This window comes from Coenobita brevimanus, chromosome 98 (genome assembly GCF_032717465.1).
Source record: "Coenobita brevimanus isolate Jiangsu-jjx chromosome 98, ASM3271746v2, whole genome shotgun sequence".
NCBI classification, from domain to species: Eukaryota; Metazoa; Arthropoda; class Malacostraca; order Decapoda; family Coenobitidae; genus Coenobita; species Coenobita brevimanus.
In genome coordinates, this window is record NC_137051.1 from 6,139,467 (window position 1) to 6,152,500 (window position 13,034).

The 13,034-nt window shown below is 41.9% G+C and overlaps 1 protein-coding gene across 1 annotated transcript in view; it reads left to right on the forward strand.

The window, feature by feature from the left end:
- Positions 1 to 1,144: 1,144 nt before the first annotated feature.
- Positions 1,145 to 13,034, forward strand: part of LOC145414182 (semaphorin-1A-like) — a 605,630-nt gene continuing 593,740 nt past the window's right edge. The window contains exon 1 of the mRNA XM_080283747.1: positions 1,145 to 1,192. Coding sequence (XP_080139873.1) covers positions 1,145 to 1,192 — 48 coding nt within the window. The remainder of the gene's footprint in view (positions 1,193 to 13,034) is intronic.

The window sequence follows — 13,034 nt, forward strand, 5'->3', positions numbered from 1 at the left end:
TTCATCTCCCTCCCTCCCTCCCTCCCTCCCTCCTATACATGGCGACACAGTTATAGACCATTATTTCTAGGCCACCCAGGTCAGGTTAGAGGGGTGTATTATCACAACAGGTCACCATGGCAACGCACAAACACGCAACCCAACCATTCAGTTATGAGTGGGCTGATAATCACCATTGTATTTGCACTGATTAATCTCAATGATTAAGCCTGAAAAGACTTTGCATTTTATATAGGTGATTATATACAGCTCCTAATTATATGGCTTCCAGACATCGGAGAACAATGAATATTTCATTATACGAGTAAATGAGTTTACTGAGGTCTTTTATTGACATACGTATTGCATAGGAATTACCATCCTCCACTCTTGCCATCTTGCTCATTTCCATCCTCCTCTGATCCACACCCCTGCTCCCCTTCAACATTTTCTTCTCCTCTGCATCCCAGTCCCCTTCTCACTTCACGCCATCTCGATCCAGTTTTTCCAACAGGAATGACAGTTAAATCTGTGGGCGTGTGCAAACACTTACACATCAGTTCAGTTATTATTTTAGGGAAAATTTGTACAGCAAACATGAAGCACCAGCATGGCACGGACATTAATCATACCCATACAGACTTTCACCGGCACGTTAGCCAAAACAAAATAATTTAAGAGTTAGTACACACACAAATCTAGCTGTCAGTCCAACCTCGCTAAATGATTTGAACACATGGGTTCCGGTGTGTGGATGCTCGGCTTCATGGTGCGTGCATTTAGAGTGAATTATTTGCTCGAACAGACCTGATGATGTGTAACCACTGTTTGCTCCACCGCCTACTCTTTTTCTCCTTTGTTCTTATCGCCACAGCACATAGCGCATAGAGGATGAGCTCCTCATCAGAGCCGAGATGTTTTCCCGCCATCTTGTCATACAAACTGATGAAACACGCCCAACTAGAATGAAGCAAACATCCAAACCCCAAATTGTATTGTGCAGTTGAATTGGAAGTTAAACTTGTTCATGTGTACGAATCCTCAGTAAAAGCATCTCTCATCCCTCACCCCAGGCCCCTCCCCTTCCACACAGTTGCCAGACAAATGGCTCTGCGACGGCTGCTTCGGCTTCACGTCTCACACTCAGTGGTTCGAATTTGTAACCATGTGTCCAGCGCGGCAATGTGTCCGCGTGGAGAAGGCTGCTGACGTCGTAAGTGCTGGGCGATAGGACGGCCACATACCCCACCAGTACATGGGTAGACATTGTTTACAGTACACAATTCCCAGTTCCATTATTCACCCTGCGCTACACCCAGAAAGTAGGTGGGTAGTATTTTACCTCTTTTCTGTCCGTTAACTTTATCTATTTGTCCATCTGTTTATCATTATCAAGACTATTTCTTATCTGCCCATTCATTTACGTACCCCACCCACCTGCCCACCTATGCATCTCCCTGTCCGTCCACTTACCTATTTATCGACCTATCGTTGCACCTGCTTATTTATCTACCTGCTTATCTACGTGTCTTCTTACCTACCTTCCTGCTGAGCTGTGTACCTACCTGTATGTTTTCTTGTCTGTCTACCTGTCTACATACCTACTTACCTGCCTGTGTTCCTGCCTGCTTACCAACCTAATTACCAGCTTGTCTGTCAACTTACTTTTCTTCCTACCTACCAACCAACCTGTCTTACCTACTTGCCTGCCTATCTGCCTACCCATCTATCTACCTATCTGCCTACCCATCTACCTACCTGTCTGCCTGCCTATCTACCTAGCTATTTCCCTGCCTATCTACCTGCCTACTTATCAGCCTGTCCATCCGTCTACCTACCTACTTACCCACCTGCATACCTGTCTGTCTACCTTCTTGCCTATCAATCCACCTGCCTACCTTCCTACGTGTTTGCCTACTTGCTTGCCTTCCTGTCCACTCACCTACTTACCAACCTACTTATCAACCTGCCTACCAAGCTACCTATCTGTCTACCTGTCCAGCTGCTTTTCTCTCATCGGTCATTTTAGCCACAAATCACCTACTTTTGCATTCCACTTCCTTAACGTCAGACAAGTTAGAATTATTCAAGGGAAATCTGTAGCACTATAAATACAAAACGCCATCACTATTATTATTGTGACCGGGAATTAGGAAGCTCGCATTTTATTCCAATTTCTGTCGTACGATATTATGGTGAATTTGTGATTTTGTACAATATGAAATTTGGGGATTTTCTTCTCCCAGTCGATACAATACATCTTACTGTTTTTTTTTTTTTTTTTTTTTTTTTAATGGAAGGTGGTCGCAGATGAATTTCAGCATATTTGAAACTTCCGTTGAATATTACCCAGGCTATCCTTGCGGTGAGGGGGGGGGGAACAGGTTGTAGGATAGTATTAATTTAGGTTAGAATTGGTAAGGTTTTGTCAGCTTTAGTTTGGTCGGTTAGATTAAGTTGGCTTTGCTTTGCTTTAGTTAGGCTTGGTATGGTTTGATTAGGGTGCGTCTGGTTAGGATCGAACTGGTTAGGTACGAATAGGTTAGGTTCGGTACCTCGGAAACGGGCAATGTGCGATGGAAATGATGGTCAACACCGTTTAAATTACTAATAAATATAAAAGTAAGAGATGCGGGAGAGCCAGGGCCCTTCTGTCAATGCCCAGCCTCGGGGTATGGTGTGGTGTGGCGTGGTGTGGTTTCACTTAGGTTGCTGGAGTCCACAGGAGTGAAGCACCTCGTTTCCGAAAATTGTTAGCGAGACACAGACGGACAGGGCGCTTGAAGAGATGCAGCCGGACGTAAAAAAAGAAAAAGCCCCCCCCCACCACCAAAAAAAAATTAAAAATAAAATTAAGGAAGGCACAAATTGACCGATTTTATTCAGACAGAAACTCCGTTCAGGCCGCACGTCCCCGGGCCTTATATGAACCATTGTCGACTCAGGCCATTGTTGTGTCAGGGACTCTCGGTGTTTTGTAGTCACACTTGATCAAATATTCATGCCAGGGTGTAGCGGGAATATGTGTGTGAAGGTGAGACAATAGGCTCTGCATGTGTATTGTGCCGTTGATGAGGTTTACGGGCTGTGATTGCGTTGGTAAATATTCTGGAGGTTAGTTTTAAGTCTTGTGGCACGAGGACGATATATTTTATCTTTGCCACCTGCAGAAAAAGTTTATTTCGCTTTGGAGAGACTTCTCGAACTGCTCAGGTTGGATATAGCCATTAATAAACAGTTCATTACTGAAGTGTTTTCCTGAACTGAATAACCTATAGATGACGTTTTATGGCTAATGAGGTTAACGTGTTCTGAATGTACACTTGATAAAAAAAAATATATCTTTACGCAGATGATCGATGGTTTCAAAGTTAGCGTTGCTACTGTCAGCGTTTTCTTCCAAAAGTAAATAGTTCAGAATAATAATATATTTTACTGTACTTTTCGTTTCGTTTATAAAGGAAGATGCTTGCGTGCATCGGCCTTGATCACCTAATGGCTGCTTTCCATGCTGCTCGATCTGTGCCAGCCTCCATAATCAGTCCCTTATCCCTGAGATGACACTGTGAGAACCTTGTCCCAGGTCTTTTTCGGTCTGTCTCTCGCAACCAAACCCCCAACGTTCACGATTCTCACTTACTGCACCCAGTTGTCATCCCCCATCCTCTTCACACGCCCAGACCATCTCAGTCTACCTCTTCCCATCACAACACCAGTACACTCCAGTCCATGCTTTACGAGGTGATGATAGTAATAGCAAGTAAACAGATAAATGAAAAGTGACTGAAGAATAACTCGTCCATGGTTTCAAAACGCAAAGAAATGATAGTGTAAAGATAATTTTTTGGTTGTGTGTGCGTAAAACGTGCCACCTGCTTCCTCACGGTTCGTATGTTTCCATTGAGTCGTGTTTTCGTCCATCCAGGAGGACACGTGGGCTGTTTGTTTTGCACGTTACACGCAAATTTTGTCGTATATATTCTTTGTGTCCTCCTAACCTCAATGTAGCAGCACAAAAAACAAAAAACAAAACAAAAACATACAAGAGACTATCGATGTGCCATGCCAATAGGTAAACTGGTTCTGGAAGAGATGTCAGGAAGCCTCATTTAATAGCGAGATATTGGTCCCTTGTGTGAGTGTGTGTGTGTGTGTGTGTGTGTGTGTGTGTGTGTGTGTGTGTGTGTGTGTGTGTGTGTGTGTGTGTGTGTGTGTGTGTGTGCGTGAGTGTTTGTGTTGTTTCTCTCTCTCTCTCTCTCTCTCTCTCTCTCTCTCTCTCTCTCTCTCTCTCTCTCTCTCTCTCTCTCTCTCTCTCTCTCTCTCCGCTTCCTCTCCCTTTACAAACAAAATACCGGCCGTGCATGTTGGATTATTTCAGGACGTCCTCGCCCCTTCTACTGTTACCTCCATCTTTAGTCTTTTTCATATGCTTTCCTCATCTGTGTTGAATTGTCTTCCACTCCTACTGTGTTGGAATTAGGAGGCTCCTTGACGGGTCTCTCACACCATCTCATTGTGTTAGTCCATATGGCACGCTTGTATTGTCCTGTATATTATTTGGAAACGCATACCAATATAATCGAAGTTTCCATATCTGTTACATAAAGAGTAAGGTTATAGCACTTTTTTTTAGAGCTTTTCAGTCATTCTGAAATTTTGCATGTAGCTATTAGAGGTCACGATGATCACATAATGTGAACGAAAAATGGATGGGTTCTTCAGGCGATGTATTTTGCAGGCGGAGCCGAGTTCCATATTCAGACGACTTTACCGTCTTTATGTAAATTGTGCTCATATTAAAAGGGTCAAGATAACTTGCAAGAATATTAAGGCACAACATGCAAAGGTGGTCGATATAAGAAAGAATAAGAGATTCCAGGGAACTTCTCAAAATACACAAAAATACGGTCCTAAAAAAAAAATAAAAAAAAAAATAAAAAAAAAAAAGGCTTCGTGCATCCCCTTCCTGTATGATTTTTTTAAGGTTGACTTTTGTGTTGTCACCCGATTTCTATATTACTTCCGTGTGTGTGTGTGTGTGTGTGTGTGGTCAGCATATTATTATTAAAGACTGCAATAGCAATTTTTTTTTTTTCATAAATTAAATAATCATTATTGTAACAGTCCGTCTTCCGCCAAGCATATGCTGTACAGTGCACGTTTAATTCCACTCTTTACCTGTCACGGTTGTTTCTGTACTTAAAAAAAAAAAAATCTCCTGACGGTAGCCAGAACCAAAGCCTTGTTGCGTCCATTGTCTGAGAAAGTGTTTTATTTATTTTTTTTTTTCTATTCTACACATTCATCCTTTATTGCCGTATCAGGAGCGTAGGGACCCGGGGCCAGGCAACTCATCAGACATTTAAGGCGAGTGATCTTTGCTTACTTCTGACTTAAACCATTATGCCCCACATCTGGTTGGAGCGCCTGAATCTGCTAAACCACCAGGAATAAGATATTTACTTTTCTTCTCCTGTGCACTTTGTGACGAAGTTGTACGTTCCGATTCACCGTATTTTTCATAAATCCCAGAAGATAACCGCAGATTGCTTCCATTTTCCATAACGCCGCTCCCCTGGGGAAACAATTTTTAGTAAGGGAACTTTAATATTTTACCTGACTTTTGGAGCTGCGGGTATTACGCTTTTCCTTGTAAACATTGTCCTTTTTTTAAAATCCGTGCACGATAACACTGAGTTCTTTCATGAATCCCAGAAACGGAAAAATATGTTTCATTTTTTATCACGCACGTCCTCTGCGAAATGGATCAGATTTGTAAATTATTCGACAGATTTTTGTGCTGTCCAGGTGATTCTTATATATATTTAACACCGTGTGGTACAGCTACAGCTACACATTTAGACATTGTTACTCCTGCAGTGATAAGAAGTAGGGATGTGGGCATGAAAGTAAGAAAGTCGCCGCACGATGGTATTGTGATACCAACTCTAACGTATGGAAGTGAAGCTTGGACCTTGTTGGAAGGACACAAGTCAAGAGTGAGAGCAGTGGAAATGAGTTATTTGAGAGGAGCATTTGGAGTTACATGGAGAGACAGACTGACAAATGAGGAAGTGAAGGAACGTTGTAGTTTCGATGTGGATGTGATAGAAATCGTTAGGAAAAATACATTGAGGCGGTTTGGCCATGTGGAGAGGATGCAAAGTGAGAGACTAACGAAGAGAGTGTATGTGAGTGAGGTAGATGTGAGGAGAGGGAAGGGGAGACAGAAGATGAGATGGAAGGATGGAGTGGAGAGGTATATGAGAGAGAGGAATGTGAATTTGAGGGAGGGTAGCGTAATGGCGGCAGGGGACAGGGAGACATGGAGGCGATTTGCTTGTGGCCATCCCTTACAGGATTAAGGCGTCTTACTGCAGATAGACAGAGAGAATATTATAGACTGCAAATTGTAAATCCTTAAACAGCCTACAGCACATCAGCTTTTTCTACAGCAATAAACTACTTCATCTGCAGTATCAGTTTCAACCTCGTTTGCATTTCGTTTGCGTTGTTGTTTATTTTCCAGAGCCACAATATTCCACTTCTAAATTCGAGGACAAAAATCATAATACTTTTTTCCACAACACCAGTCGGCTGTGGAATGGATTAATTTTGTATTGACCAGATTTTTTTGGTGTTGTTCCATCTCGTTGTACAGTTTATTGTCCATACCTGTCACTCAGAATTCCAGTTTCCGTAAGAACTATCACAAGTGTTGGTGGAAAAGAGGATGGTGATGGTGGTGACCTACTGATGATGATGATGATGATGATGATGATGACCAACTTATTCTCTCTTACAAATCAATCCCGGGAAAAGAGCATCACATTCTTTTCTCTTACTTCATTTCGCAAGACAAGTCCCAGCTGTGGAATGGACTATCAGCATCTCTCTCTCTCTCTCTCTCTCTCTCTCTCTCTCTCTCTCTCTCTCTCTCTCTCTCTCTCGAGCCACGCCAGTTTTGGAGACGCTGACTGCACTGTTTCCTCTTTTTTTTTTTTTTCTTTTCTCGGCGAAGATTTATTGTCGACTTGGTGATTTTTACACTCCATGTCGACGCGTGCAGAACAAAAAAATATGACAAACTGAAACAGGCTATGACAATTTTTTTTTTTTTTGTCATAGGCCCTTCGAGTTTTTCAATCCTATGTTGATTCTTCCACTTCATGTCGATTTTTCCCTTCATGATTTTTGCACTCTCTTGGCTCTTCACATGTCGATTTTTGCATTTGTCAGTTTTGTGCTTAATTTTGATGTTTGTACTCCCTGTCGATTTGTACAATGTCGATTTTTGTCTATGTCGATTTTTTGTCCCCCATGTTGACTAATACATCGTTTGTCAGTGTTTGCACCCAGTGTCGATTTTTAAGCTTCGTGTCAGTGTTTGCATTTGGTTTTTGCACTCTGTTCCGACTTTTGCACCTACTGTATGTTGTTGTCTTCACACGATATCAAGTCCTGCATCCCATGTACAATTTGCACTTTAGTGGAGATTACACCTCATGTCAGATATTTCATTCCATGCCTGTTTGTGAACCTGTCAGTTTTTGGACATCATATCTGTTTTAGCACACTGACAATTGTTGAAGTCCTTGCCATTTTTCTCCAGTCCACAGAAAACCACAATCTTTTTCCAGGAGGAGGAGGAGGAGAAGGAGATTATAAGAGATACCGTTGCCCAATAACCGAATCGTTACAAAAAACTGTCTTAGGGGTAACTGTGCAATGGTTTCGGGAATTGTTTTAAAGCTGCCAGTGATACCTATGCTTGCTGTGAACCTGCAGGTCTCGTTGTGTTTGTTGAGTGGGGCTGCGTAGTTTTTCTGTGCGTGTTGTACCCCATCCCGTTTTTCTTTCTACGTCTCCCTATTTTCACGCTTATTGATTTTTATACCTTGTGTCGATTTTATGTACTTATCGATATTTTTTTTTATTCCTTGTCGATTTCTCCACTCTGATGTCTCTTAGATATGTCGATTATTGTTCTCAGTGTCGATTTTTACACACCATGCCGTCTCATACAGAACAAACTGAGACTGGAGAATGTGATTAAATTAGGTAGACTGGATAGAGTGAAGAATATCGAGAAAAATAATGACTCAGTAATACGACTATAGGATGATAAAACAGGTATATGTGATTGATCTAAAGGCAGGAGAGGTGTGGAAGGCCAAGTTGATGACCTGACATTTTAAGTGACTGTGAGAAAGCGAACTTTTAAAATTAGGAAGTACGGAAATGTATAATAATAGAGAGATGTGGGTGGAGAAGGTACGTGTCAAAATGCAGGAAACTAGGACTGTAATCCATTTTTAACGTGGCAGTGGATGAGGTAGTTTTAAGAATTTCGAAGGCATTGATGAGGCGATGGCGGTGTGCCCTGGTTTCGGCGGACACTCTGATGGTAGTTCTGCCTGTATGTTTTTTCTCTCTTGTGGTCCTGAATCCTGCCTACCCAATTTGTAATAGAGGAAATAGGGTTATGGTGATGATGATGAGGAGGAGCGTAGGAGGATAAGGATTAGGTTGATGATGATGATTCTCTCTCTCTCTCTCTCTCTCTCTCTCTCTCTCTCTCTCTCTCTCTCTCTCTCTCTCTCTCTCTCTCCACGCAGAATGGATAGACACAGGGAACAAATGGATGGAAGCCCAAACTTCTTGCATTATGGATGTGGCGCTAGATAGAGGGAGAGATAGAAGGATAGATAGGGAGGGAGGGGAGGAGGGAAAGTGGGTAGCTGTAACATGAGGATAAGTGGCGAAATCAGGGTTGTATTGTGGAGAGAGAGAGAGAGAGAGAGAGAGAGAGACCTTCACCACTAATGCTCTTCCTCGAAACTCCCACCCATCCCTATCTCTAGAAATATTTACGTCTCCTCATTTTCTTCTCTTATGTTCACCTTTATTCTCATGTTCTGTGTTCTTGTGTTCACCTTTATTCTCATGTTCTGTGTTCTGTTCAGCTTCGTTCTTTCTGTACGCTTCTACTTTGTCTTTTATTCTGTCTTTTCTCTATTTTGTTCTCTTCCGCTAGACTTTTTATTCCTCTGTTTTTGTTTTTGTTTTTTTTGTTCTGTCGCTCTATTCTCTTCCATTTTTTTTTCTTTTCTGTTCCTTTCTACCTTGTTCTATTTCGTTCTGTTGGTTCGTTTCTATTCTCATTATTTCACCTTCCTATTCATTTCAACTCTCCCTTCTTCTTAAGCTTTTAACTTTTCCCTCCTCTTCATGCTTTCTCCCTTCACCTCCTTCTCTTTGCAGTTTATCTTTCACTTTCTATGTCTCATCTTCCTCCACCACTGTTACTTTTGCTTTTCCTTCCCCTACTCATTTTAACCGTGTCTTTCGCATCTGTCTTTCCCCTTTTTCTGTTACTCCATTTTTTTTCATTTTTCCTCCCTAACCTTTCTTACTTTTTCTCCTCCTCTCCCTACTCTTATTTTCCTTTCATATTCCCCTTCTTCTTTGTCACTCCCTCTCCTTCTCCCTCTCACCATTCCTGTTCGCGTTTATTCTTCCTCCCAACTCCCTTCACCCTTTCTATTCAACGGTATTCCCCCTTCCTCAACCTTTGTCATTTCTTTTCAGCATTACTCTCCTTCTTTCTGCCTTTCTCCCTCCAGTTCCACTTATTTTTCTTTCCCTGTTTTATCCACTTTCTGTTCACCCCTCTTCTTCCTCTCTTTACGTCTCTGCATCCCTCTCCTTATTCTTCTTAAGTGTAATATATATATATATATATATATATATATATATATATCTATATATATATATATATATATATATACACACACACACACACACACACACACACACACACACACACACACACACACACACACACACACACTTGCGTCCACATCAGATAAAAACTCGTTGTAGGTCAACATGGCTTCTGTTATATATATTCTTATGTTGGCTCTTTCTGTGTACGCATATTTACCCCATCCCCATTTTCTCTTCATCTGATTATCTTGCTGTCTACTATTCATCTTCACCGTTCCCTTTTATTAAACATGTCCACCTCTGTTTCCGTCCCTTTCTCATTCCTCTCCCTCTCACTCTCTCAATCCCGGCCGTCATCCTCCCCCTTTCATCCCTTTCTCTCTCCCTCTCTACCTCCACTCCCTTGTCCATTTCATTCCTATCCCTCTCCCTTCCATCCTTTTCCCTCTCCCTCTCTGCATCCTCTCCCACGTCCTCTTCATTCCTCTCCCTCTCTGCTTTCTTTCCTTTATCCTCTTCTTTCCTCTCCCTCTCCCTTCCTTTCCCTTTCTGCCATTCCAGCCCCAGAGATTAGCTTCCTTGAGACAGCATTTTCGGAGCCGCTTTACTTTCCAACCCTTCGAGGCGACTTGGAATCAGAAGTGCTGTGCAGAGGAATATTGGACGAGAGAGAAAGAAAGAAAAATGAGAGAGAGAGAGACAGACAGACAGACAGAGACAGACAGACAGACAGAAATGAATGAATGAACGAATGAAAGAGACAGACTGACAGACAGGTAAATAGGCAGGAAGGGAGAGAGAAAGAGAAGAAAGAAAGAAATGGACAGTTAGCCAGAAACACAAAACAAGCAGCAATTAACAAGATGGAAATCAGTAAACGATGAGAAATGATGGATGAATGGAGAACAACTTGTAAATGAGTAGACAGGTGGAAAGAAGAGAAAGGAATAGCAGGTAGGGACAGAAAGGAAGGTAAAGGGGGGTTGGGGAAGAAAGGGAGGTAAATACATGAAGAGGTAAAAGAAGAGAGGGAGGGAGGTAGACACATAAACAGATAGAGAGGAAGAGAGGGAGGGAGGAAGATACATAAACAAATAGAGGGAGGGAGGCATAAACAGGAGGGAGGGAAGGAGTGAAGGCAAGGGGAATGCATAAGACATGGAATGAGACGATGAGGAACGGAGAGAAGAAAGAGGAAAGAAAAAGGAAGGTGAGGAGAGACACAGGATAGGTGAGAGACAGAGAGAGAGAGAGAGAGAGAGTTAATGTCCTTGAATCACATATACACAGTCAGTACAACCCATCCACTTTCTCACACATTCCTCTCGCTTCACTTTCAGATTCGTACTTCGCCAGCTTAGGTCATTTCCTGCTCCCACCCTCCATCCATGTAGATATCCAGTACAGAGGTGGACGTGGTTCGGGACAGATAGGCTAAAGGTACGTAATCAATGAGGTAGAAGTGGAGAGAAGGTGGGTGGGGGGAGGGGGGGAGGATGGAGGTGGGGGAGAGTGTGTGAAGGACTCATGACCTATGTGTTCGGAATTGATGAGCGAGTGAGTCAGTGAGAGAGAGAGAGAGAGAGGGGGGGGGCAGACGGAATATAACGTTAATAGTAGTAGTAAAATTATTATAATTATTGATATTTATAGCAACAATAGTAATGATGATGATGATGATGATGATGATGATAATAATAATAATAATAATAATAATAACTAATAATAATAATGTTTATAATAATAAATTAGTATAAATATATGGAGAGAGAGGGAGAGAGAGAGAGAGAGAGAGAGAAAATGGGGGGAGGGAGGGGGGAGTTAACTAATGCAAGAAGATCGAAGAAGTTACAGTTTCAAGAAGTCAAGATGTGAATAAGTAAACACAGGTGAACCGGAGACGGGGAGTAAGTGAAGAGGGAGAGAATAAGAAAGGGAGTGAGGGGGAAGAAGCGAGCCCGTGAAGAGGAGAGAATGGAAGGGAGAGAATAAGAGGAAGAGGGTAACGGTTAAGAGATTGGGAGGGGAGAGAGAAAGAATAAAAGATGGAAGGTGAAGGAGAGCGAGTGGAGGAGAATGGATAAGTGAATGAGAGAAGAAACGAGAAGAAAGTGTAGGAGAGAGAGAGAGAGAGAGAGAGAGAGAGATTCCGGCCTGTTTTAGTGATATAGTATTCGTATTAGCAGAATAACTAACTCTCTACATCTGAAAGTCAAAGAATAAGATAAAGGAGCAGGTGGCGTCCTCCCCCCCCCCCTCATTCCCTCTGACAATCTGCTGTACAAGAAAATGCCTGAAGGGAAGTTTATTAAAGGAACAGTAACAGTGTAGGTACTCCTCATATATATAAATCTAATTGTAATGTTTTCTCTTTTACATTTTATTTTCTTGGCATTTAATACTATATCCAGAAACAAGATTAGAAATTAACAAAAGTTGGAAACCTATGAGCATATGGTTGCCAGTAGAATGGGCCAGTAGTCTAGTCGCCCATCATGCAGGCCTTTGAAATTCTTGTCTCCACTTCACATACCAAATGACCTTTTGTTATGCTTGTTGGAGAAGGGTACTCGTCGTCTAAAAGTTGTAGGAAAAAGTGGTACAACTCTTTCATGTGGATCTCCATATATATACTTCATACTCATATACATACTGCATATATACTCCACACATATGTACCGCATGCACACTTATAATTCATATTTCATACGTCTGTGTCTGTCCTCCGTCACGTGTTTTGCTTTGTGTAAATATGGGAACAGAAGACTAAAGTATATATAGAGATGTGCATGGCAAAGGTTGCAGTCCTTTTTTAAACTATCGGTAGACGGCATGGTCTTCATCACACGAGCATTGTGAAGCAGATTTTTTCGTGGATCGTTGGTAGGTAAGGTGGAGCCAGAAATATTAAAAGACTGAATGATGAGTGACAGGAAATAAAGCTCATTTCAATCGGTATTTGTTGATAATCCTCCAAACCCTTTTTTGTGATCCAGTTCCCGTTACTGTACCCCTCCTGCCTCATGTATTAGTAGGAAGGGCGGTCATTTTCAACTGCCGATTTCCGATTTTCTCGAAAGTAGTAGTGCAACATAATCATGCCTTCTTTGAACCAATGTGTAAGGCCTGAAGGTGGTTCAATCAGCCGTGCTTAGGTACTTATGACCGCTTATGAATGCAGCCTTTTTATACGCCATTTAAGTAAAATAAAAAAAAATAAAAAGAAAAGAACAGAAAGCAATTGCCCTCAACTCCCTTTTTTTGTTTCATTGTGACTCTAAGGTACGGTACACTTGGCATGGTAATTATTGAGAACTAGTGCCAGT